This window comes from Cetorhinus maximus, chromosome 17 (assembly GCF_964194155.1).
Source record: "Cetorhinus maximus chromosome 17, sCetMax3.hap1.1, whole genome shotgun sequence".
NCBI classification, from domain to species: Eukaryota; Metazoa; Chordata; class Chondrichthyes; order Lamniformes; family Cetorhinidae; genus Cetorhinus; species Cetorhinus maximus.
The window spans coordinates 50,187,035-50,214,875 of NC_135895.1; the positions used below are offsets into that span (position 1 = coordinate 50,187,035).

General features: G+C 40.4%; 1 protein-coding gene across 5 annotated transcripts in view; it reads right to left on the reverse strand.

The window, feature by feature from the left end:
• Positions 1 to 27,841, reverse strand: part of patj (PATJ crumbs cell polarity complex component) — a 392,616-nt gene that overhangs the window by 313,053 nt on the left and 51,722 nt on the right. For 4 of the 5 annotated variants that reach the window (XM_078561175.1, XM_078561174.1, XM_078561171.1 and 1 more), the window contains exons 10-13: positions 23,766 to 23,854; positions 15,306 to 15,435; positions 13,903 to 14,019; positions 2,680 to 2,756 (exon numbers count right to left, since the gene is read on the reverse strand). In XM_078561175.1, coding sequence (XP_078417301.1) covers positions 2,680 to 2,756; positions 13,903 to 14,019; positions 15,306 to 15,435; positions 23,766 to 23,854 — 413 coding nt within the window. The remainder of the gene's footprint in view (positions 1 to 2,679; positions 2,757 to 13,902; positions 14,020 to 15,305; positions 15,436 to 23,765; positions 23,855 to 27,841) is intronic. The other variant, XM_078561172.1, reaches the window with a different exon arrangement.

Here is a 27,841-nt window from a genome sequence, read left to right on the forward strand (position 1 = left end):
GAAGCTGAGAAAGATATCTTGAAGAGAAACAATTATAATCAACAGCAATTAATTTTCCTTACAATATTACATCCAGCATTTATTGATACTACAAAATAAGCACAGCAAGAAATTTAGTAGAAATGCAGGAAGTACAGAAAATCTAAAAGTTTCAATACTCAAGTAGAAATTATATTTTTGTGCTCGTCAATTCACAGGGGGACTCAGCTATTTTCTAAATATACTGAAACTGTTAGAAATACACAAAATATGTCTGCTTGTGATCATTAAACTCAGTCATTTGAACTAATATATCAAATATTATTTGACAGGGCAATATATCTGGTCTTGTTGATGCATTTGTATATCAACTCAATTGTCTATTCTTGAAATGTACAGGTCTCTGCATCAGAAGTTAATCTGAATACAATAAAAACAGATCTTCCATCAGGTTAGACCTGATACGTTTAATCTGTTTCTCTCTGCATAAATGCTGCCAGACTTGCTGTGTAGTTCCAACGTTTCTGTTTTTATTTCAGATTTCCAGTACCTAATTTGGTAAATCTGAATACAATCCACTTCAAACAAGATAAATCCTTTTTTTTCTCTTTTATTTATTCTTTCATGGGTCGTGGGCATCGCTGGCTCGGCCAGCAATTTTTATTGCCCATCCCTACTTGCCCTTGAGGAGGTGGTGGTGAACTGTCGTCTTACCCACTGCAATCCATGTGGTGTAGGTAAACCCACAGTGCCGTTAGGGAGGGAGTTCCAGGATTTTGAACCAGCAACAGCGAGGGAACAGCAATTATATTTCCAAGTCGGGATGGTGTGTGGCTTGGAAGGGAACTTGCAGGTGGTGGTGTTCCCATGCATCTGCTGCTTTTCGCTGCCTTGGTGGTAGAGGTCACAGATTTAGAAGGTGCTGTTGAAGGAGCCTTGAGTTGCTGCAGTGTATCTTGTAGATAGCACACAATGCTGCCACTGTGCATTGGTGGTGGAGGGAGTGAATGGGAGGAGAATCAAGTGGGCTGCTTTGTCCTGGATGGTGTCAAGCTTCATGAATGTTGTTGGAGCTGCACTCATTCAGGTAAGTGCAGAGTATTCCATCACACACCTGACTTGTGCATTGTAGATAATGGATTGGGTTTGGGAAATCAGGAGATGAATTCCCAGCCTGTGACCTGCTTTTGTAACCACGGTATTTATATGGCTGCTCCAATTCCATTTCTGGTCAATGGTAACCCCCAGCATGTTGATAGTGGGGGATTCAGCGATGGTAATGCCGCTGAATGTCAAGGAGAGATGGTTGAATTCTCTCTTGTTGGAGATGGTCGCAGCCTGGCACTTAAGTGTCAAGTAACATTTGTGCCACACATCAGCTCAAACCTGAATGTTGCCCAGGTCTTGCTGCATATGGACATGGGCTGCTTCAATACCTGAGCTCTCTCAAATGGTGCTCAACATTGCGCAGTCATCAGCAAACATCCCCACCTCAGACCTTATGGAGAGAAGATTATTGATGAAGCTGCTGAAGACAGTTGGGTCTAAGACACTAGCCTAAGGGACTTTTGCACTGATGTCCTGAGACTGAGATGATTGACCTCCACAAGCACAACCATCTTCCTTTGTGCTAGACGTGACTCCAAGCAGTGGAGAGCTTTCACATGATTCCCATTGACTCCAGTTTTGCTGGGGCTTCTTGATGTTACGCTCGGTCAACTCTAGGCAAGGGCAGTCACTCTCACCTCCTTGAGTTCAGCTCATTTGTCCATGTTTGGACAAAGACTGTAAGGTCAGAAGCTGAGTGGGGATGGTGGAACCCAAACTAAACATCAGTAAGCAGGTTATTGCTGAGTAAATGCTGCTTGATAGCACTGTGGATGACCCCTTCCATCGCTTGGCTGATGATCAAAAGTAGACTGATGGGGCATTAATTGCCAGGTTGGATCTGTCCTGCTTTTTGTGGACAGGACCTACGTGGGCAGTTTTCCACGTTGCCAGGTAGCTGCCAGTGTTTTAGCTGAACTGGAACAGCTTCGCTAAAGATGCAGATAGTTCTGGAGCACAAGTCTTCAGAGCTATTGCCAGAATGTTGTCAGGGCCCATAGCTTTTGCAGTATCCAGTGCCTTCATCACGTGGAGTGAATCGAATTGGCTGAAGACCGGCATCAGTGATACTGGGGATCACAGGTGGAGACAGATGGATAATCCACCCGGCACTTCTGCCTGAAGGTGGTTGCAAATGCTTCAGTCTTGTCTTGTGCACTGATGTGCTGCGCTCCCCCACATTGAGGATACCCTCCATCATCTTGTGTGGCACTACCACTGTGTGAAATGGGATAGATTTCGAACAGATCCAGCAACTCAAAATGGGGCATCCATGAGGTGCTGTGGGCCATCAACAGCAGCAGAATTGTATACAACCGCAATCTATAACTTCATAACTAGAATTAGTTCAGACGAGCATTTCATAAAATCTATTAAATTTCCAGTGAAGTCACGGTACTCCTTAACATATGCACATTGATTAAGTTGGATGAAACACTACTATTTAATCCGACTATGCTTATAAATAGAAATTTCATTCTACAATTTCCATAAATAAAATTAAGATCTTTATCATCACTGACTTTATTGCATAATATTATTGTTTCCTGAATCTCAATTCTTGTCAATAGAAATGATGCTGGAAAATCATACCATCACTTCATACTCTGGTCCCAGCAAATTTTCCCATCTGGATTTTAATTCTTCTCTTGTTGTAGTAGGTCCGAATCCTAAAATTTAAGTGCGTCATGTTAATTTCCTGTTAATATTTACATAAAATCTAAAAATGAATCAATAATGAACCAATTCATCCAGTTGCAATGGCAGCAACAGCTACACAAGAAGCATTATATACGAGTTTCTAAACTCATACCTACGTAGTTGTGCTCGACTTTAGCTAGGAGTGCTCAGGGTTCTTTTTAAAATTATCAAGGATTCTCCATGGAGAATCTTGAACTGGCTGCTAACTGAGATGTATGGGTCTATTGACCCCAAGTTCAAGCACACATCAAGTTAACTTTCAATGTTTATCATGATTCACTTTCTTGTGCATTGTGCTGACTTATACATTTATATTATACAGGACTTGATGTCATAGGAATTAATGTTGCAGAAACCATAAACACAATGGAAAGAAGTATTTTCTTTAAAAAAACGTTATGGTCACAACAAGCAAAATATCAAAGATGAAATGGAATATTTAAGTAATTTTAGGAGTGAATAATGTGACTGAGCTTTTAATTTTTCCTCCAATAGCATCCAGCACAGAAAATGGTCAGCATTAATTTTAAAATAGTATAACTGGATGAATACAGGATGCATTTGAGCTCAAAGAAAATTTACAACTTAAAAGTTCCCCAATGTTTTTTGAATTTTCTGGGGCACATCCTAGTTGGTGGATGATAGTCTTCTGCTGATTAGTCATTTTGAAAAATATTTGATTAATTTATGATGTTCTGCAAAATGGAAGATTTAAAAGGAGGCCTAATAGAAGTCTTTAAAATTGTCAAAGGGTTTGATAAGGTGAACATGAAGAAATTGTTTCTACTCATGGACGAGTAGAGAACAAGGAGTCATAATTAAGATAACCACTAAAAGAACAAGACTATGCATGGAGGCAGAGGACATGGCTGAGGTACTAGATGAGTACTTAGCATCTGTCTTCACCAAGGAAGTACTGCAAAGATCTGCCCATGGCCTCTTCCTCATATGCCATTCCTCAGGCATGACATTCATAAAATTGGATCGTCTTTCAAATGCATTTGTCAGGCTGTATATAAGGTTCCAAAAGCAGTGACTGGGAATACTAGAAAAACACAGCAGGCCTGGCAGCATCTGTGGAGGGAGAAACGGAGTTAATGTTTCAAGTCCAATTTGACTCTTAAGAGTTATATTCGACTTGAAGCGTTATCTGTTTCTCTCTCCACACGTTGCCAGACCTGCTGAGTTTTTCCAGCACTTTCAGTTTTTATTTCAGATGTCCAGCATCCACAGTATTTTGCTTTTATCCAAAAACAGTAAATGGATTGAATTATCAGTCCATGTTGAATAACCAATTAATTTTGTTTTTGGAAGCACTGTTTAGAAGAGGAATGTTTGCGAGGAGATATGACTTATTCCTTTTTCTTCTGATAGGACCATAGGATCTTTTACATTCACTTGTGCAGGTATTCAAGTCTTCAATGCAATATCTGATCTGAACAACAGAGCCTCAAACAGTTGCACCTCCCTCAATGTTGAATTGAATGTCACCATCTGGTTATATGCTCAACAATGTGGCAAGCCTATGTCACAGATGAACTTGCAGAATACCTGGTCTCCATCCAAGGATAGCACTTATACATTTTGTCAAACAATATGAATCAATAGATAGCAGTAATATCTCCATGAAAAACCATACCCTCAAAAGTCTGGATAACTTATAACACTGATTTATTACAGTAATCTTTGGACTGAGTACCACAATGAATTATACAAGTTATCAAAATTCTGTTGGTGTATGCATTCAAAGCTGAAGGAACAAAGGAACATATGAACAGGAATGTCATTCCGCCCCTTAAACATATTCCACCATTCAATTATGAATGATCTGTTCTTAAGCTGCATTTAACTAACATTGATCCATATCTCTTGAAACTCTTTACCTAATAAAAAAAACTGTTAGTCTCAGCCCTGAACAGTTAAATTGAGCAATCATCCACAAACCTTTGGGGGAGTTTTCTGCAGTTACTTTTGTTAAAGGAACTTCCTGATTTCATTCCTGAATGATTTAGTGTAGGGGAGGCTAACCTGCAGCTCTTTAACAACTGATTTGCAGTTCCCAACCTTTTTCCAGTTGGATCACATTATTTTTTTTGGCTCATTTTAATAGTTAAGTCAAGGAGTGTAAGATCCATGTTCTTATGGGGATAAAAGGCTAATCATTATGCTGTACTTTACGGTTTCACATGATTATTTTAACCAAAAACATCATGTTCTCAAACCTGTTTGAGTGATATAGACAGCTACACCATGGTTATAGATAATGCCTTTAGTTTGAGGAACAGGATTTAGGGTTGTGACTATTATTGTTTCTATCATAACTGAGACAGTAAATTATTCCATGTGTGCTATTAGAAGCTATTCTTTAGGATCTAAGAGCATAACGAACAGGGGCAGCAATAGGCCACTCGGCCCCTTGAGCCTGCTCCACCATTCAATAAGATCATGGCTGATCTGATTGTGGCCTCAACTCCTCTTTCCTGCACAATCCTTGATTCCCTTGTAAATCAAAAACTATCCGACACAGCCTTAAATATTTTTAGTGACCCAGGGTATAATTTTGCCCTCATCGGGCAGGTGGGCCCGGGAGTGGTCGCAAAGCCAACCGTTGCCAGTGGTTAGGCCCCGGCCACGATTTCACGCTGGATGACCAATTAACAGCCAGCCAGCGTAAAACGTGTGCTTCAGCGCTGCTGGGTTGGGGGTGGGAGGAGCGCGAGCACGAGAAGTTCGTGCATGCGCCTGGGTGCGCATAGTTAAAGCTCCCTAAGGCACGGAGCTGTCTCAGGAGCTGAGTTTTTAACCATAAAAATAAAGATATTTAAAATCATGCAAACATGTCCCCTCATGTGACTGTCACATGAGCAGGGTCCTGTTAAATAGGAGTGTAAAAAGTTATTTTTTTTAAAAAATCACTGGTCGAAACCTCATCCCGCCCGTGGATGAGGTTTTGCCAAAAATGCAAAGGCCGCTTAGCCTTTTCCCTCACCCACCAACCAAACGGTTAGACGGGCAGCAAAAAATTCTACTCAATTGATTAAGGGCCTTAATAGGCCGCTTAATTGTTAGGGGCGCACTGCCGACTCCCGCGTGCGCCTGTCAATTGAAATATCGCACGAATGTGCGATGACGTTGGGACGCTCACCCAACGTCATAGTGTCATCTTCCACTTGTTCGGGTCGGGCGCACACCCGCCCAACAAGAGAAATTTTTCCCCCAGTCTCCACTGGTCTCTGGTTATAGAGGCTTCCAAAAACAAATGACCCTCTGAGAAAAAGAATTCCTCATCTCTGTCTTACAAGGGAGACCCCTTATTTTTAAACTATGACCCCTAGTTCTAGGTTCTCCCACAAGGGGAAACATCCTTCCAGCATCTGCCCTGTCAAGCCCCCTCAGAATTTTATACGCTTCAATAAGATCACCTCTCTTTCTTCCAACTTCAATGAGTATAAACCTAACCTGCTCAACCTTTACTCATAAGACAAGCTCTTCATCCCAGGAATTAACCTAGTCAACCTTCTCTGAACTGCCTCCAATGCAAATATATCCCTCCTTAAACAAGGAAACCAAAACCATACACAGTACTCCAGGTGCTCTCTCACCAATGCCTGTATAAATATAGCAACAGTAAGGAACACTTCCTTACTTTTGTTCTCCATCCCGCCCCCTTGCAATAAAGGCCAACATTCATTTGGCTTCCTAATTAATTGTTGTGCCCGCATGCTAACATTTCAAGATTCATGTACAAGGACAACCAAATCCCTCAGTACTGTACCATTCTGTACTCTCTCTCCATTTCATTATAATTCTGCTTTCTATTCTATTTTTCCTATCATATTTTCCCACATTCTAATTCTGTTTTTTCATTAAATTAGTATATATGCAAACTCCGCATTCTACCAGATTCAACTGGCAATTTGCCATGTATTTGGTTTAGAAATGCTAAATTTTCATCTTGCGGCTCCCAATAGTTTTCCTTTTTTTTTTTGAAAAGGTTCCTCAGGTTAAAAAAAAGATTGCCTTTTCTTGTCCCTGATCAAGCTCTATAGTTTTAATACTGTTCCTCTTGTTCTGGGCTCCACAGGCAAAGAAAGTAACTTCTCTATCAAATCTTTTCATCATTAAATCATTAAACACCTCAATTTGATCACCTTATTGATCATGGTACTCAAATAGGTTAAGTGTTGAAATCTTACCATGGGAAGTTGTAAAATGCCATTTAATACATCTGGTAATTTGTGGTCTAGCATCATAAAATGGGCATAAAAGCTGTCAAACTGATTCACTAATGTCCTTCAGGGAAAGAAGCCCAACACCCCTACCCAGTAAGGTCTAAATCTCCAGTCCTGCAATAAATAGGCAACTTGTTGCTCTCAGGTAAACTAGGGATTGGCAATAAAATATTCTGCTTTGTTGGTTTTGCCAATACCACAAACAAATGTTCAAATCCAAATCTCTCTGTCACAACTCTCAAATTCCAGCAAATGCTTATACCGGTATCCTCACAATCTATATTCATCTTTCACCATACTGGACATTGCATTTCCACGGTCCCATCAGCTCAGGATTCAGCAAGCTCTATCTGTCTCCATTTATCTTGCATCCTTCAGATATTTATCCAGCCTTTTTATTTGATGTTACTCAATGCAGTATTAATTGCTTCAGCTCTATCTTCCGTACATTGGCTTTTTAGTGATTGAAGAGAGAGAAGAGGAAGAGAGGATGCTTTCTCATTTCAAATCTTGCCTGAAATTTGTTAATTCTATGCTCACATCTGCTCACAGTCCACAATGAAAGTTAAAGTTATGGTTTATATCTATATTATCTTATTCCTCTCTACATTTTCATAACTGGAATTTTGTTTGGAGCTAGTTCTAAATTTCTAAATTTGCAGATGACACCAAATCCACAGCAAACACAGAGGAGGACTGCAAAAAATTACAGGAGGACATCAATAAACTTTAAGAATGGGTAAATAACTGGCAGATGAAGTTCGGTACAAATAAAAATGAGATTGTACATTTTGGTAGAAAGAATAGGGAGATTGCAAGATCTTTTGTAAGTATATGAAAGGGAAGACTGTAGCTAAAGTTAACATTGGTCCATTAGAATCAGAGACAGGAGAAATTATCATGGAGAATAAGGAAACGGCAGAGGCATTGAACAAATATTTTGTGCCTGTCTTCACAGTGGAAGACAGAAGTTTCATTCCAGAAATAGACGATGAACTAGGGGTTCAAGAAATTGGAAATTAGGGAAATTAATATCAACAGGGAAAAAGTATTGGAGAAACTTAAGGGACTAAAATGTGACAAATCCCTGGGACCTGATGGCCTATACCCTAGATTCTAAAGGAGATAACTGCAGAGATAGTGGACGCACTAGCTGTGCTTTTCTAGAACTCACTGGATTCGGGAACGGTCCCAACAGATTGGAAGTTGCCAAATGTTAATTTGCTTTTCAAGAAAGGAGGGAAAGAGAAAATAGGCAACTACAGGCCAGTTAGCCTAACATCAGTTGTTGGGAAAATGCTTGAATCTATTCTTAAGGAAGTGTTAACAATGCACTTAGAAAAGCATTGTATCATTAGAATAAGTCAGCTGGTTTTACTAAAGGGAAATCCCATTTAACAAATTCATTGGAGTTTTCATAATTCTAAATACATTGGTTAAGTCACCTCTCAGCCTTTTTTCAAGAGAGAAGAAACTCAGCCTGTTAATCCTTTCCAGATATGTGAACTATTGCAATTCTGGTAGTAAGGTAGACAAAGGGGAACCAGTAGATGTAGTATACCTGGATTTCCAAAAGGCTTTTGATAACGTGCCACACAAAAGGTTAATAAGCAAGATAAGTGCACATGGAGTCGGAGGTAATATATTAGCATGGATAGAAAATTGGTTAATCGATAGGAAACAGAGTGGGCATAGATGGGACTTTTCCAAGTTGGCGCATCGTGAACAGTAGAGTACCACAAGCCATCAGTGCTGGGGCCTCAGCTATATACAATCTATATTAATAACTTGAATGAAGAGAGAGAGAGAATAGGGTATCCACATTTTAGAACTGAGATGAGAGGAAATTACGTCAAAGGGTTGGAATTCTCTGCCACAGAGGGCTGTGGATGTGCCATCATTGAATACATTTAAGGCTGGGATAGACAGATGTTTGGTGTCTCAGAAACAAGAGAATTGTGGATTGGACAGGGAAGTGGAGTAGAAGCTCAAGATCAGCCACGATTGTATTGAATGGCGGAGCAGGCTCAAAAGGACATATGGTCTACTCCTCCTATTTCTTGTGTTTTTGAGTTCCTGTCACTTATTACTTAAGAGATGGTGGCATAGTGGTAATGCCATTTGGTAATGCCAGAGGCACAGGCTAATACTCTGAGTAAATGGGTTCAAATCCCACCACAGCAGATGGTGGAATTTAAACTTGACTAATAAAATCTGGAACTGAAAGCCAGTCTCAGGAATGGTGATCATGATTGTTGTAAAAACCCATTTGGTCAGGCCTACATGTAACTCCAGATCCACAATAATGTGGTGACTCTTTACTGTCCTCTGAAATGGCTGAGCAAGCCACTCAGTTCAAGGGCAATTAGGGATGGGCAACAAATGCTGGCCTTGCCAGCAACTCCCAGATCCCATAAAAGAATAAATTTTAAAAATTGGCAAGTGCAGGTCGAGGTGGGATAGAAGAACAAAGGGATCTCGGGGTACAAATACATTAATCACGAAAAGTTGCGCTACAGGTTAGTGAGGCCTTAAAAAGGCAAACCAAGCAGTAGGTTTTACTTCTAGAGGAATAGAATTGAAAAGTATGAAAGTTATGCTAAACCAGTATCAAATATTGGTCAGACCACACTTACGAGTATTGCGTGCAGTTCTGGTCACCACATTATAAAAAAGGTATAGAGGGATTGAAGAGGGTGCAGAGAACATTTATGAGGATGATACCAGAATTGCAATAGTTCACATATCTGGAAAGGATTGACAGGCTGGGTTTCTTCTCTCTTGAAAAAAGAAGGCTGAGAGGTGACTTAGTCAAAGTATTTAAAATTATGAAAAGTTTTAATAAAGTGGATACAGAGAGAATGTTTCCTCTTGTGGGGAAGAGCATAACTAAAGGCCTTCAATGTAAGACAGTCACCAAGAAATCCATAGAGAATTCAGAAGAAACTTCTTCACCCAAGGAGTGATATGAATGTGGAACTTGCTACCAGGGACTGGTTGAAGTAAATATACAGATGCGTTTAAGCTGAAATCAGACAAGCTAATGATAAGGAAATTGATCGTTACGATGATAGATTTAGATGAAAAAAAATGGGAGGAGGTTCAAGTGAAGCATAAACATCGTCATGCCCTGGTTCAGCTGAATGGTCTGTTTCTGAGCCATGTATCTATCCTAGGATAGTTATGAAAAAGGGCATGAATTAAATTATAATGCAATCTCCTGTGGAATGTGCATATACAAGGTCCTGGATTCAAGTCACTGACCAGTATTGCAACCTATTGCTCTTGTACCTTGCACAGGACCTAATGTTAAGGAAAGAAAAAAGAGTGCAAACATAAAAACATAATTACAACCTTGAAAAATGACAAATTATTGTGGTGCACCATCTTTATTTCAGGCTCTGACGAATGGGCTTTAAAATAAAAATCAAAAGGAACTAGGCTGAAATCCCAAACTCTGTGATTTACTCTCAATGCTCTCTGAAGTGAACCAGCAAGCTACTCAATTGTAAAATAAAAGTCAGAAAGATCTATCAGCAATCCAAGCTTCCTTTCAAAACAAGCCATAGTCAATCTCAGCCTGCTGACCATGGAGTGCTCCCTAATTACATCCACTTCTACACAGGGCTACCTGCAAGCTAAACAACACAGAACTAAGCCTCTCCCAAGAACTTATGTTGTCAGTGGAAAAAAACGAGGGGATGGTGTACAGAATTTTAGAGAAGATCGATGGGCCAATCTAGCAATCAACACACCAGGGCAAATCTCTGTAACCCTACCACATCTAGTCAAAAATGCTGTTGACAACCAGGCAACAAACATGGACCCTCCATGAACAATCTACCTGAACCATTGTGAAACCCTGCAAGAGACAAGATTGAAGTCTTTGCAAGTGTCTTCAACAATTCAGTTCCCTCTGAGGATTCCATTATCATGATACCAGTGTCTGGCCAATCAGGTTCACTCCATGTGACATCAAGTCATCACTCAGACAACCAGACGCTGAAAAGCTTTTGTCCCTGATAAAATGCCGATTACAGTACTGAAGATCTGTCCACTAGAGCCAAATGCTGCTCTAGCCAAGCTGCTCAAATACAGTTTTGACACTGGCATCTACCCAACAAAATGGGAGTTTGCCCAATTCTGACTTTATCCTAACCCCATCACCCTAATGGCCAAAACTGGACAAGCCATTTGATACCATGGCTGCAAGAGCAGGGCACAGGTTGGGTGCTCTGCAATGAGCTAATTTGGGCCTTCACCTAAGCAGAAAGGCACAAGTGTTTTCTAGTCAATCCTGGCAAACATTGCACAGAATTTTACAGCACAGAAACATGCCATTTGGTCTACAGATATATGCGGAGTTTATGTTTCACTTGTGCATCTCCTCCTCAAATAATCTCACTCTATCAACATCTTCTATTTGTTTCTCATTCTTTACCTTAGATACGTTTAGGTGGAATCTAGTTAAGTGTTCACTTCAACCACTGTATCTGGTAGCGAATTTCATCACTCAAATAAAGAAATTTCACCTGAATTCCTGAACCTGTAACTTTATGTAAGTTTCTCCTGAATTCCTTTCCGGATTTATTAATGGTTATCTTATATTTATCACCAATAATTGTTGTACTCTGCCACTAGTGGAAAGATTTTTCTTCTCCCTATCAAACCCCATTACATTTTAAAGATCTGCATCAGGTTAACTCTGTTCAACTTTCAAAATATTTGTACCCTCTCAGTTCCAGTACCAAGGTTCTACATCTTTTTCCACTTTCTCCAGAATATTTATAATATTTTGTAATATGGAGACCAGAACTCTTTTTCTGTTATTGTGAGCATCGTTGGCAAGGCCAGCATTTATTGCCCATCCCTAATTGCCCTCAAAGTGATGGTGAGCTGCCTTCTTGAACCAGTGCAGTCCATCTGGTGTAGGTACACCTACAGTGATGTCCATTCCAGGTTTTTGACCCAGCAACAGTGAAAGAACGGTGAAATAGTTCCAAGTCAGGGTGGTGTGTGGTTTGGAGTGGAACTTGCAAGTAGTGGTGTTCCTACACATCTGCTGCTTTGTCCTTCTAGGTGGTAGAGATCTTGGGTTTGGAAGGTGCTCTTGAAAGAACTTGGTGATTTGCTGCAATGCAGCTTGTAGATGGTACATATTGCTGCCACTTTGCGTCAGTAGTAAAGGGAGTGAATTTTTAAGTTCGTGGATGAGATGCCAATCAAGCTGGCTGCTTGTCCTGCATGGTGTTGAGCTTGAGTGTTGTTGGCGCTGCATTCAACCAGGCAAGTGGAGAATATTCCATCACATATTCTGACTTGTGCCTTGTAGATGATAGGTAGGCTTTGGAGAGTCAGGAAGTGGAGTTACTCCTTACAGAAATCTCAGTCTCTGACCTTCTGCTATAGCCACTGTATTTATGTCTGGTTCATTTAAGTTTCTCATTAATGGTAACCTTTAGGATGTTAATTATGGAGGATTCAGTAATGATTGAATGTCAAAGGGACATGGTTAGATTGCTCTTGTTCAGAGATGATCATTGCTCAGCACTTGTGTGGCATGAATGTTACTTGTCATTTAACAGACCATTCTGTGCCCTTGTTACCCTCAATGCTTCTTCCAAGTAGTGTTCAACATGGAGCACTGATTCATCAGCTGAGGGAGAGTAGGGGGTGGTAATCAGTAGGTGTTAATCAACAGGTGGTTTCCTTGTCCATGCTTGACCTGATGACTTAAGATTTTATGGGGTCTGGAGTCAATATTAAGGACGCCCAGGGCATCTCCCTCCTCACTGTAAGCTATCTCAGGTGAATCTGTCCTACCAGTGGGGCTGGGCGTACCCAGGAATGATGATTGAGGAGCCTGCGACATTGACGGTGAAGTATGACTTGGTGAGTATGACTATGTTAGGCTGTTGCTTGACTAGTCTGGGGGAACAGCTCTCCCAATTTTGACACAAGCCCCCAGGTCTCAGTAAGGATTTTGCAGGTTGACTGGGTAGGATGTGCCATGGTCATTTCAGGTGCCCAGGCTGATGTCAGGTCGTCCATTCAGTTTTATCCCTTTTCGACTTTTCTGTAGCGATAATTGTCTGTTTTTGAATTCTATTCCTCTAGAAATGAACCCCAGTGGTTTGTTAATCTATATCGCTATTTTTAATAACCTGTGGGTCCCTTTCCACCTCTATCTGATTTATTTTCCAAGAAATAGATGGCTTCCTTATTTCTCCTACCGAAATGTACCACTTTAGTCCTGTCTATATTGATATTCATTTGGTATTTACATGCTCATAGATTACATTTATCAACTGATCACCTTTTATGTCTTTCAATACCTCAGTAAAGCTTTACTTGAAAATATTAGCCCTTCCCAAAAGCATGGCCACAAAATTAATACTTTTGATCACATTTGACCCTGCAAGCTAAATTTATATTGCGCAGTTTGACGGTGCAATGTATCTAATTTCCAAAGGTGCATCTGTATCAAACAGCTGTGCTGATATTTTTCTTCAGCTTCGAGCACAATTTACTCAGATTTTCTTCATTGGAAAATAAGAGGACAAATATCAAAAAGCTTTGATGTAAAATCTATGCTGTATATGAGGGAGAGACGGAGTAAAAAATAACAAATTGAAAAATCTCTGTTCACCTGCTGTTGATTGAGGAATAAATACTGGTCAGGAAACCGGGAAGAGCGCCCCTGCTTTTCTTCAAAATAATGCCATGGGAACTTCACCCATGAGGACAGGCAGGTCCTCGGTCTGATCTCTTATCTGAAGGATAGCCGTTCTGATAATGCAGTACTCTATCAGCATTTCACTGGAGCTTCCACCTAGATTTTGCACTCATATCTATGTAAGGAGGCCACATAAACAAAACATACCATCACTTTTACATTCCTGTTTCTTCACTTGTGCTCTTTCCAGCTCATTAACTGCAGAATGAATGCTACTTTCAGTGATAACTGTATTTGCCATGTGAGTTACATTATCCGGTTCAGCTGTAAAACAGGGAGGAGAGTGCTTTCTTAAAATTACATATTGAAACCATTCAATATCATTAAAGTCTGCATTAAAAACCCCTCAGTGTCATGATTGTTTTAAGAACCACCACATATTGTTCATGGAACCATCCTATATTGAAATGAGTTCACTTTCTTCTTTGTAGGAGTGATTAAGTCTCTGGTGAGAGTCATTTTAGAGGAATGCAACGTGGAAGTGGTGTACAATATTCTATAGAGCATTTGGCATCATCTGGTGGAAGGGTCAACAAAGTTTCCAATGGATAGAGTAGAAACCAGAGCTGTGCAATTGTGTGCCTTGTTTGAAGCAAAACAAATCGATTACTTCAGTTTCTGAAATTAAACAGATTTATGGTTTTCCTATTCTTAAGATTCTATAAATTATTTACTACTTTATTTTTGCTATGTTGCATATCATTTTACTTCTATGCTTCTCAGATTCTGAGCCAACAGGATGGCAGCCAAAACTATTCTTAAAAAATATTTGAAGCAATTTAATTGTTTATTTTTATTGGGAGTTGTTTACTGACTGTTGATAAGTGATGGATTTGATCCAATTTACTAATTGTTAATTGTCATTTTCTGTGTCTGTTCATTTCTGATTTGTTGCTGTTTTATGAAAGCGTTATTTAAATCAGATGTAAATATGACATGCACTTTTAAGTATGAAGTTATAATTAATTGACGTAAAATACGATGTATCTACTCTACTATCACGCAAGACAAGATTATGCTATTGGAAAACAAGGAGGCTCGTGAGAGATGCTCCTAGAGATATTCCCCTAAAATAGCACAGCTACATAAAAAATGAAGCTGTTTAGGTAACATGTGAGAGCAGCAGTTCATGCACTAGGTGAAGATAAAGGACAAATCAGAACAATGGACTTGTGCAATTTTGCAGTAAAGCATTGTGAAGGATGATGGAAAAGAACAGTGTGTTCCCTGATGTCATTTTATTTAAACTAGAAGGAAAGCAAAATAATTCTGTGGCAGGTTACACATCTGAAAGCATGGCGCATTACTATTGAAGTTTACATTGCAGGTTGACTGAATTTCTATGGCGGCAAATATATTTTATTGAGTGGAGGGGTATGTTCAATTTTATTCTTTTGCATGACATTGATTATTTTTAAATTTTTAAATATTTGCATTACAATTAAAAGCCAAGTGGAAGGTGTTCTTTTTCTTGTCCACCAAAAGTGAATTATTTAGAATTTTGTTAAACAGTTGTATCTTAAACAGAACCAAGGTACGATGTAAACTACCTTTTTCAAAGGATTCATAATCAGCATGTATCTTCCTCCTTGCTACTGTAAGGTTTACAGTTTTTCCAGTGTTTCGTAAAGCATCAATCCCTTCTTGGTTAGTAAATTCCTGAATGTTAACCCCGTCAACCTTTAAAAATAGTAACAGATGTTAACGGTAACTAATAACCGCGATGAGTCGGAAATGAAGGCATTCTAAGGTTAAAAAAATGAAACCACCAATCTTAAGACATAACAAGATGTATTTGAGGTGTATTTCTTAAAGAAAATGAATAATATTGTCTTTAATATTAAAGACAGGATATTATGTATAAAATAAAGACAGCATCACCAATAGTTATTGATTCATATCCAACCTAGTGAATTTTCTAATAGAGAAATAATACAAGCTGCAAACATATTGGGACACTCTTCATAAATCAACCATATAAATGCATGAAATGCACTTTTAAAAACTCATCAGTAAAAAATAAACATACTAATATCAAGGTCATCTGAGCAACTGGGAATAATGGTATTATGAGACAAAGAAAATGATTTGGCAACCAGTCTAATGTGCAAACTACTATATTCAACACAAATGAATATATGTTGATCTCCTCCTTCATGTTAATTTTAATTATTCTCCAAGTTTCATAATGAATCATCTTTCCAATTACTGGTGAAAATATGAATAGCAGCAGAGCAAGAGCATCCACCCTTGATTGCGATTTAAACTGTCCACTTATCATTTTACACCGCAGCCTTTGCACCTTCTGGTCTTGGCTCCAACAGGAATCCAACAAAGAGCAGTCGGGAGGCCAAGTGGTGAGTGTAATTCTAGCGGAGCCAAGTCCGTTTTTTGTCATGAACTGAAGATATATCCCTTAAGGTCTGTTTTTAAAAGGAGCTGTCAACTCCAACACTGCAGAATCTCCCTCACCAACTCTCCCCCAAACCCCAAAGAAAATGCTCATACCCCGACAATGTTTGCCGCCCTCCCTCTGACAAGGTTCAGTCCCCCCACCACCCCAACAGTGTTCACCTCTCTATATCTCGACAGTGTTTAACCCTTCCCTCCATGCTGATAGTGCTCACCCCATTCCACCACCCCAACGGTGCTCACCTCCTCCCTTATCACCTGACAATGCTCATCCTTCCTCCCTCACCCCTCGATAACATTCGCTCGCCCTCCCTCCCTCATCCTCTGATAGTATTCACACCCCCTCAATCACCCCCAGACAATACTCTCCTCACTCTCTCAGCCTCCGACAATGCTCAGCTCCTCCCAGCTCACCCTTCCCCTCACACACCGAACAATACTCATTCCTCCTTCCTGTGCATCCACCGACAATGTTGATTGTCCTGACATTGGCCGGACAGGAGTCAGGGATTAGAGAAGGTGCGTTGCGAGGAGGGTGATGAGCACGCCGGGAGTGGGCGGTGAGCATCGCTGGGAGGGCTAAACATTGTTGGGAGGGTTAAACATCGTTGGGAAAGGGTTGGTAAGCATTGCCAGAAGGGAAAATGTTGGAGCCTGTCTTGATAGAATTCAGTTACTGCAGATATGTGTTTATGTTAGGAAAATGCATTATCAATTAAATTAGCTCAGCTACAATGTCGGTGGCCTGTGTGCATCATTGAAACAAAAAACAAGACATGGGGCTGAATTTTGCCCTTGACGGGCAGGCGGGCAGCCGATCGCCGCCGCCGAAACGGGCCCCGCCACCATTTTACGTGGGCAGGCCAATTAAGGCCCGCCCAGCGTGACGCCCAACGGGAAGCGCATAGCGCTTACTGTGCGGGCGGGCGGGGGAAGGATTCCCCAACTGCGAGAGCGCGCAAAATAGCGCACATCTCCCTGAGGCTAAATGCTGCCTCAGGGAGATCGCTGAAAGGTTGTGAAAGTTTTAAAATTAGAAAAATAAAAAAATCATTAACATGTCCCCCTCATGTGAAAATGTGAACACGAGATGGGACATGTTAATAAAGTCCACAAAAACTTTATTAAACTTTTTTAAAGCCAAAATTAAACCTCATCCCGCCAGTGGAAGTTCGTACGGGCTCCTCAAAATCGTCGTCAATTGCCGTCTTAAGGGCCTTAACAAGGCCTTTAATTAACGGCCAGCACGCATCGTGCTGCACAGCGCGCCTGCCGACCTAAACATCGCGATGCCGCGCGCTAATGTCGGGATGCTCGCGCGACATTTTAAGCGCTGACGTGCGGGCTCCGCCACCCGCACGTCAGCCAGAAAATTCAGCCTGTGGTGTTAGAAGTAAACTAACCACAACAATGGAGGTTCTGAAACCACCTATAGACCTCCGTTTGGAGGGAAATCTCGCCAAAAACTGGAGGCGGTACAGGCAGAGATTTGAGCTGTACCTCAGTGACGAGCAGTGATTAAAAAAAGCCCCTCAGGTACAGTCTTCCATCTTTCTTCATGTAGCAGGGGAAGCAGCCCTAGAAGCCTATAATACATTCACAATTGAAAGTGATGACTTGCAAAGTGATCACAAAATGACTTGAAAGAAATAATGGAAAAATTTGAAGCCTAATGCAGCCCTAAGAAAAACATCACGTATGAAAGATACTGATTTTTTACATGCACGCAAGGTAGTGACAACATTAGTCAGCATGTAACTAAACTGAGAAAATGAGCCAAATCGTGTGAATTTGGAGAGCTTGAAGAATCACTGACTCGAGATAGAATAACTTGCGGAATCGCAAATGACACTCTGAGGACAGCTTTTGAGAGAAGTTGATCTCATGCTGGAGAAAGCAATAATTATCTGCACAGCGGCAGAGACAACAAAATGCCAGATTAAAGAGATGACAGAAGATGATAAGCCGCACATGACCAAGCCGTTAGATGCAGTTAAACAGGAACAGCCCCAGGGAAGAAAAAATACACAGTCTGAACATAAATGTTTTAATAGTTTTGTTCCTTTTAAGTGCAAACGATGCAGAACAGATTGTTTACCACATCGTTGTCCAGCCTATGGAAAGCACTGTTAGAACTGTGATAAACTAAATCGCTTCGCTAAGATGTGTAAATCGAAGGAAGTGCACACAATTGACACAGACACTGACATTGAACTTTTCATTGGTGCAGTAACAACAAATTCCAAACAAGACAAATGGTAGGTTGATTTAGAAATTGCAAACATGATCATGAATTTCAAACTTGATACAGGTGCACAAGCAAATATCATTCCCATAAGCCTGTATTGTAAAATAAGCAAAGAAAAACAGCTAACTAAAACAAAAGTGAAGCTGTCTGCTTATACAGGTGAAAAAATTGCAGTAGAAGGCAAGTGCACACTTAAAGTAAACTACATAAAGAAGTCTCAAGCACTTTCAAAGTGGTGAAAACTAATGCAAAACCCATTCTTGAAATCAAAGCTTGTGAAAATCTGAAGCTAATCAAGAATAATGACTGTCACTACTGATGACACCCTGAGCGAGTCTAAAGATGTGTTCCAGGGATTGGTTGCCTAAAAGGAGAACACACCATCAAGATAGATGAAATATACCCACCCAGGAAAATACCAGTAATGCTGAGAGACCGACTGAAAGCAGAGTTGGACCAAATGGAGGAACTTCACATTATCAAGAAAATTGAAGAACTGACAAAATGGGTTAATCCAATTTTAAATGCAGAAAAATCAGATGGGAATCTGCAAGTCTGATTGGATCCCAGAGACCTAAACCAGGTAGTACAAATAGAGCATTACCAACTGCCCACTGTAGAAGAGGTCATGTGTAAGTTAGCTGATGAGTATTATTCAGTCTTGGATGTGAGTTCAGGCTTCTGACAGGTCAAGCTGGATGAACGCAGCTCCTATCTCTACCTTCAACACACCATATGGGCAATGCAGGTTTTTACACTTACCTTTTGGTATTAATTCAGCTCTGGAGAAATTCCACAGAACAGTGAAGCAGCTGTTTGAAGGGTTAGAGGGCATGGAAACCTATAACGACGATGCGCTAGCCTGGGGAGCCTCATGTGAAGAACACAACCACAAACTGAGGTAGGTGCTGGCCAGAGCTAGGGAAAGGAACCTCAAATTGAAGAAGGAAAAGTGCAAAATAAGTCTTCATGAAATCAAGTACTTGGGACATGTGCTAACAAGTGAGGGACTGAAGCTGGACCTGAGTAAAATCAAAGCAGTCGTGAACATGCCACTCCCAGAATGTAAGAAAGACTTGGAGGTTTTTGGGAATGGTGACCTATCTTGGGAAATTCATTCCGAACATGTCAGACCTAACAGCACCTCAGAGAACTTCCACAAAATGATGTGGAATGGCACTGGGAACGAAGTCACCAGGAAGCTTTGACCAGTCTGAAGAGGACACTGACCCAGGCACCAGTGTTACGATGGCAGTCAGCTAGTCAAAATCTCAGTGGACGCTTCAAAGACTGGCCTGGGAGCTGTCCTCTTGCAAAATAAGGCACCATTAGCATACACTTCAAAGGCAATGACTGAAACACAGCAGCAATAGAGAAAGAAATGCTAGCAATTGTGTTTGGCCTAGAACGCTTCCATCAGTTTGTCTATGGCAAAAATGTGGAGGTAGAGTCTGATTATAAGCCTTAAGAAGCTATACTTAAAAAGCACCTCACTATGCACCACCAAGAATCCAAAGATTGCTTATGCATTTTCAGAAGTACCAGGTCAAAGTTAAAAACAAGCCAGGCAACGAAGGGTCATGTTGGACTCGAAACGTCAACTCTTTTCTTCTCCACCGATGCTGCCAGACCTGCTGAGTTTTTCCAGGTAATTCTGTTTTTGTTAAGGAAATGTACATCACAGACACTGTCACGTGCTGACAAAGAACTTAACTGTGGCTGTAACTAAACTGGATGAGATCAGGAAAGCGACCAAGGACGACCCCATCCTGAGAAAACTGCGGCAGATTGTGCAAACTGGCTGGCCCAAACATCAGAACGGAGCCTCTTCTGCTGTACAAGTGTACTGGAACTTTCATGAGGAACTTCATGCAGCAGAAGCAATACTTTTCAAGGGAGAAAAGATCATGATTCCTGCAATACTGAGGAAAGAAATGCTGCAGCGCATACATGTCACCTCGGCATAGGAACATGCAGGAGAGCTCAAGACGTAATGTATTGGCCTGGAATGGGAGCACAAATTGGGGAAATGGTAAATGCACATGCAGTGTGCCAGAAGTACAGTAGGTCACAACAAAAAGAATTACTTCAACCACACAGTGTTCCAGAGAGGCCCTGGCAGAAAATTGGAGTGGACTTGTTCACATCTGACAACAGTCAGTAGAGTATTACTCAAAAGATTTTTTTGAGTCTGTGCTGCTGAGAAATGATAGTAACAGCATCACTGTAATAAATTATTTAAAATCAATTTTTGCTCGCCATAGCATACCTGAAGTGCTCATCACAGATAATGGTCCACAATTCTGAGTTTCGCAAATTTGCACAGGACTGGGAGTTTTGCAACACTACATCAAGTCCCAAATATCCACAATCCAACAGAATGGTGGAACGTACCATAAAACACCTGTTGAAGAAAGTAAAGGCGGACGGAAGAGACCCTTACCTGGCTCTGCTGGATTTCAGGAATACGCTATTAGAGGGATCATCTCCAGCACAGCTCCTTATGGGGAGAAGACTAAGAATTAAGTTTCCAATTACACCCCAACTGTTATTTCCACAGCCAGTGAGCTACAGCATGCAGGACCTGCTCACACTGAAACAGCAGAAGCAGAAACAGTACTTTGATTAAGGCAGCCGACCTCTGCCTGACTTGAACATGGGAGAGACAGTGAAGATTCATCATGAGGGGATCTGGAATCCTGCTGTTGTCACGGGAATCACAGGTCTTAAATAGTGCAGACTCCAAGCAGACAACAGTACAGGAGGAACTGGAAATTCTTACGGAAAACAAATGAAATGCAACCTTGTACTGACCCATAAAGTGTAGCTGAAGATCAAATAACAGAATTCACCAGTAAAGCAACAGATAACCAGACAAAGCCTGAGTCCTGAAAAATATCCAAGGGGTGATAGTGACACAGAGCTGGAGAAGGCCCCTTGTCCTTTAAAATCACCTCTGTCACCATTCAGAACATCCAATGGAAGAATTGTGAAAAAACCACAGAGATACAGAGATGAGTAAAATACAAAACAGACTGATTAAAACAGACCGAGAAAGAATAGATAAGAGACTTTATGTACTTCAATTGTATAAAAGTTTTTTTTAAAAAGGGAAATATCATGATAGTTTGTGGTGGTGGACTCCAGTATTAAGATACTATATGGTACTCTGTACTAGATGTGGGGTCAGCTGACCTGGGAGTTGAAGGTCAGGAAGCTCATGTTGAAGCCTGTTAGATAGAATTCAGTCACTGCAGGTGTGTTTATGTTAGAAAAATGTGTTATCAATATAGTTCAGTTACAATGTCAATGGCCTGTGTGCATCATTGAAACAAAAAACAAGACAAGGGGGTGGGATGAGCATTGCCGTGAGGGGCGTGAGCATTGCGAGGAGAGGGTGTGAGAGAGGTGAACATTGCAGGGGAGGGAGAGGTGAACATTGCAGGGGAGGGAGAGGTGAACATTGCAGGGGAGGGGGAAGTGAACACTGTTGGGAAGAGTGGGGGGTGTGGGGTGAGGCTGGGTGGTGGTGAACGTTGCCGGGGAGGAAGGGGTGAAAATTATGGCAGTGGGGGGGTGGGAATGGTGAACAATGACAGAAGGGGGTGAACATTGTTGTGGGGTGGGGGCGGGTGGTGATGAGGTATATCAGGATTGCTCTGAGTGCTAGAGGCTTTAACACTCCAGTTGATTTACTTAGAGCTCCACTACTCAGCAGGCTTTACACCTGCTAGGAAAAGCTCTAAGTATGTGTAAAAGCCAGGCTAAGTGTAGGGCAAACTGCCAAAGTCTCCGTGGACATGGCTATCTCATCCCACTGCTTTAGGGAATGGTGCAGCAATCCGGACAGGGTAAAACTGACAACTGGACGTTTTAAACTTCCTGTGTATTAACTGTGCATTTGTGCGAGTAGGGGCTTCCTCAGGGTCTCAAGGTGCATCAGCAGCCTTCGTTGATATTCAGGCCTTTATGTTCAACACACTCGTAACTTATCCATTGCTGCTCCTAAAGTTTGCTTAGTTGTGCAGATTAAATAATTTATCAATTATACTTTAAGATTTTGTCTCCTAATCTGTAATTTGAACTGTGCAGAGTAATGCAGTATGGAATAATATGGGACAATCTATGTCCCAGATTTTAATTTATCCTCTGCAACGCATTCTGTAAACAAGGAATTTCTCCATTTGGCTCATTGCAAGGAGGAGCCAGAAGTATGATAAATTGGACCAATTCCACATCCGAAAACAGGGACAAGAACTGCTATTAATCCAGCCAAATAATACCTTAAAGTTTGGATAACATATCCCACTTGGAATTTTTACTGGGAAACATTTCAAAATAAAGTAAGCAGGAGGCAGAGTGATGACAAATGTCACCAATTATGCATTCAACAAAACATAATATTGTAAACTAGGTTTGTCCACAATACAGCTATCCATGTTTCAGAAAATCAAACAGAAGATTAGTAAAATACAAAAGCATTATTTAAAAAAAAAGGGTTAAGCTTCAGTTAAATAAAAAATTCTCACTGGAGTACCTTGTGCTGGTGTGAGTCAACTCTCAAGCCTCAATTTACCTCAGAAATTTCTAATGAAAAGTTCTAACTTCAGCTTTATTTTGTAAGACATTTCAAAGTAGTAACTTGAATTTCTATAAGAGTTCCTTTTGGGAATTTAGTGTGTGTTCCACAATTAATTAGAATTATTGAAAATAGATACAATTCTTGTGAACCACCTCTATGCATCATAGAAACCTTTCTAACATTGATCTTGCCTATGTGTGCCAATAGTTCAAAATAGGCACCATGTAAACTTTGTAATTGAAAATGTCTGTAAAGGGCAATGTGGATACAAAACATTTATGCATTAAAGATTCTTTCAACTTAATTCTTACACGGCAAGGTGGCTCTCAACTCCATCTGAATGTAATGGATTCAAGTAATACTTCAGGACAGGAGCACATAATCTATGCTCGACATTCCAGTGCAGTATTAATAGGGTGCTACCACTTTGACCAAACTGTCAGAGGTGCGATAGCCCCTTGGAATCTTCCCCCTGCCAGCTTGCCCAGGCTGAACCAGTCTGTACCCAATCCTGGTAACTTCAAAACTCAAAAATTCGACAGTAAAAAAACCCATATCCTATTTATTACCAAGGCTTTTACCTTCACACAATTGCCTGGCTGCTTGTTCTAAATAGCACAGAGAGCTCTTCTGATGCCCTGGACAATATTCTCCTCTCAAACACCATCAAAGTAATTAATTGTGCCTGACTATGAAGAATGGCCCATGATTCAATGAGAAATATAAGCAAATGTGAGGAATTATGACACAAAATAAAATGTCACTTACAGCAACGATCCTGTCATGGATCTGAATACGTCCATTCTGTTCTGCAGCACTTCCTGGTATTATGCTTTTCACAAAAATACCAGAGGTATCTGTAAATTATAATATCAAATTATTCCCTTCAGTAACTTCTCCAGTAATTCTGGACTCTAATACATCCCCAATTTTAATCACTCCACCACTGGCAGACGTGTTATCATCTGCCCTAGGCTCTGAAATTTCCTCCCTAAAGATCTCCTCCTCTCTATTCTCCTGTAAGACACTCTTTAAAACCTACCACTTTGACCAAACTTTTTGATCATCTGTCCTCATATCTCTTTGTGGTGTTTGGAAACATATTTTGTTTGATAATACTCCTGTGGGGCATATTGAAATGTTTTACCACATTCAAGGTGCTTTGCAAATGCAGGTTGTTGTTGTTTTAATATATACTACAGACTTGCTCTAAAATCACACCCCATGAGTGGTTAAATAAATCACCAAGACATGAGACAGATGTCCATACATCCATTGATTGGCAATCTGTTTTGCCGCTGTACAACACTTTATCCTTCTGCTTTCACTGCCCTTAATTCCAAGTCCAAGATTTTGCAATTGGCATGTGGCATCTCCCTTATTCTCTAAGAAATTAGAAAAGCCATGTTTCAACCCATTTTAATAAATATCTCAAGGACAAATTCTTTGAATAAAATCAATAAGATTTTGTTTACTCTCTCAAAAATCATTCTAATATCCTGAAAAACTAAAATCAAGTACTTGAAAATCCTTTATAACATACAAAAGGTTTACCATTTAAGTAAAGCTGAAAGTGAAAATGAGCCAACACTGGCCAGGAGTAGAAATTGATACTCTTTCCAAAATTGATGGCATCGCTACACTCCCATCCAAGCATCCAAAGTGGTTTTCAAAATGCTGAACAAAATTAATGGGTGGCATTCACTCTTGCGTAGTAGCTTCCCAATTTGTTATAAGTTTCTTGATTAAGGGAATTTTGTGATGTAAAATATCAAGAGCTCTAATTTAGTCTCTTGGATCTCTCACTGGTAAAGTAGCCTGAACAGGTGAGTTTTTCCAGGTGTTTTTGTTTTGGATTTCCAGCATCCGTAGTTTTTTGCTCTTTTCCTTTAGGCTTTAGTCACTTATTCGGTTGCAGCTCAATCTACTCTGTTTATCAGAGATCTAAGAGATACCAATTATCACCAATATATCCTTGAATGTCTGTTTCCTGTGGAAAACTATAATCATTATTTCTGATAAGTCTAAACGGTGGCCAAGACACCAAAACTCCCCTGCTCTTCCTCAAATAGTGCCATGGAATCTTATACTTCCAACTGAGAGAGCAGACGTTGCCTTACTTTAACATCTCATCTGAAAAACATGACTGTGTCAGTGCAGCTGTCCCTCATTACTGCACAGGAATGAAAGAGAAAAGTGCAGACTTTCATTTATATAGCATCTTCCACAAACTCAGAACATTGCAAAGCACATTATAGCCAATTAAATATTTTGGAAGCGTAGTCAGTGTGCAATGTAGGAAACCAGGAGCCAATTTGAAGACTGTGAGCTCCCATGACAGCAATGTGACAATCTTTTTCTGTTGTCTTTTGAGGGATCAACATTGGCCAGGCCACTAAATAACTCAGTAGTTCTTCTTCAAAATAGTACCATGCAATCTTTTACATTCACTTGTCAGGACAAACATGGCCTTTATTTAACATCCCATCAGAAAGATGGCACCTCCACCAATGCAGCACACTCTCAGTGTCAGCCTAAAATGACATTTGATCAGAAATGGAACTCATGCTGCCCAGCCTTTGGTCCTCCTTTCACTAGAAATTTTGAGCATCACATCAGCATTAAGAGCAGGCAGCGTGGATTCAAGCGATATCGGGCCACCTCCCACTGGAGTAAAGACAGATAATTTTATTGGAGTTTTCCACTGAAGAAGAAACTTGACAGGGTCAATAGGGAAAGAATATTTCCTCTGCGTGGGCAGTAGTGCAGTGTCCTTAGTTTAAAACTGTCACCTTTACTGAGGAAAGAGGTTTGGAAAAATTTATTTAAGCATGCACTTTTAATTCATTTATGGAATGTGGGCATATCTGGCCAGGCCAGCATTTATTATCCATTCCTAACTGCCTTCGAGAATGTAGTGGCTTGCGAGGTCATTTACTAGTTAGTTACAAATATATGAATTAGGAGCAGAAGTAGACCCCTCGAGCCAGCTCTGACATTCAATAAGATCGTAGCTGATCTGATTGTAACTTCAACTCCACGTTCCCAACCTCAATCCATATTCCCACCTGCCCCGAACAACCTTTCACCCCATTGCTTATAAAGAAATCTAACTCAGATTTAAAAATAGTCAAAGACTCTGCTTCCACCTCCTTTTGAGGTAGAGTTCCAAAGACTCACTACATTCTGAGAAAAAAATTCTCATTTCTCTTGAACGGGCGACCCCTTATTTTTAAACAGTGATCCCTAGCTCTAGATTCTCCCACAAGAGGAAACATCCTTTTCACATCTACCCCATCAAGACCCCTCAGGATCTTGCCTCTTACTCTTCCAAACTCCAGTGGATATAAGCCTAGCCTGTCCAACCTTTCCTCATAAGACAACCCTCCTATTCCTGTTATTAACATTGTAAATCTTCTCTGAACTGCTTCCAAAGCATTTACATCCATCCTTAAATGAGGAGACCAATACTGTACACAGTACTCCAGATCTGGTCTCACCAATGCCTGGCATAACTGAAGCATAACCTCCCTACTTTTATATTCAATTCCCCTCACAATAAATTATGACATTGTACTAGCTTTCGTAATTACTTTCTTACCTGCATACTAACTGTTTGCAATTCATGCACTAGGACACCCAGATCCCTCGGCATCTCAAAGCTCTGCAATCTCTCACCATTCAGATAATATACTTTTTTAATCTTCCTGCCATAATTTCACATTTTCCCACATTATATCCATTTGCCAGATCTTTGCCCACTCACTTAACCTATCTATATCCCTTTGTACACTCCTTGTGTCCTCTTCAAAACTTACTTTCCTACCTTTCTTTGTGTCTACAGCAAATTTAGCAATCATACCTTCAGTCCCTTCATCCAAATCATTTATCTAAATTGAAAAAAGCTGAGGTCCCAGCACGAATCTCTGTGGCACATAACTCATTACATCTTGCCAGCCAGAAAGTGACACATTTATGCCTACCCTCTGTTTCCCATTAGCTAGCCAATCTTCTATCCAAGCCAATACATTACTCCCTGCACCATGAGCTTTCATTTTCCTCAATAACCTTTAATGTGGCACCTTATCAAATGCCTTCTGGAATCTGAGTCCAGTACATCCACCGGTTCCCCTTTATTCACAGCATAGGTTACCTCTTCAAAGAACTTCAATAAGTTAGTTAAACATGATTTCCCTCTCACAAAACCATGCTAACTCCGCCTGATCACCTTGAATTTATCTCTGTGCCCTGTTATTCTAACATTTTCCCTATGACAGATGTTAAATTAACTGGCCTGTAATTTCCTGCTTTCTGTCTCCCTCCCTTTTTGAATAAAGGAGTTACATTTGTTATTTTCCTATCTATTGGAAACCTTCTCCGAATTTTGGAAAATTAAAACCAACACATCAACTACATCACTAACCACTTATTTTAAGACCTTGAATGAAGTCTGTCAAGACTTGGGGACCTGTCAGCCTGCAGCTTCACCAATTGCTCAAACCACTTCCCTGGTGATTGTAATTTTCTCAATTTCATCCCTCTCTTCCAGTTCCTGATTTACATCTATTTCTGAAATGTTACTTATATCCTCTATAGTGAAGACTCTGCAAAATACCTGTTCAATTCATCTGTCATCTCCATATTTTCCATTATTAATTCCCCAGACTCACTTTCTATAGGACCAATGCTCACTTGGTTAACTTTTTCTTTTTTAAATATCCATATCCTTGCTGTATTTATTGCTTCTGAATTCAGGGCACAAATCTCAAAATAAATACAAATTGCAATACCATTGTGATAGCGTGATCAAGTTTCCCTTGTGGACTTGATCCACCTGGCACACG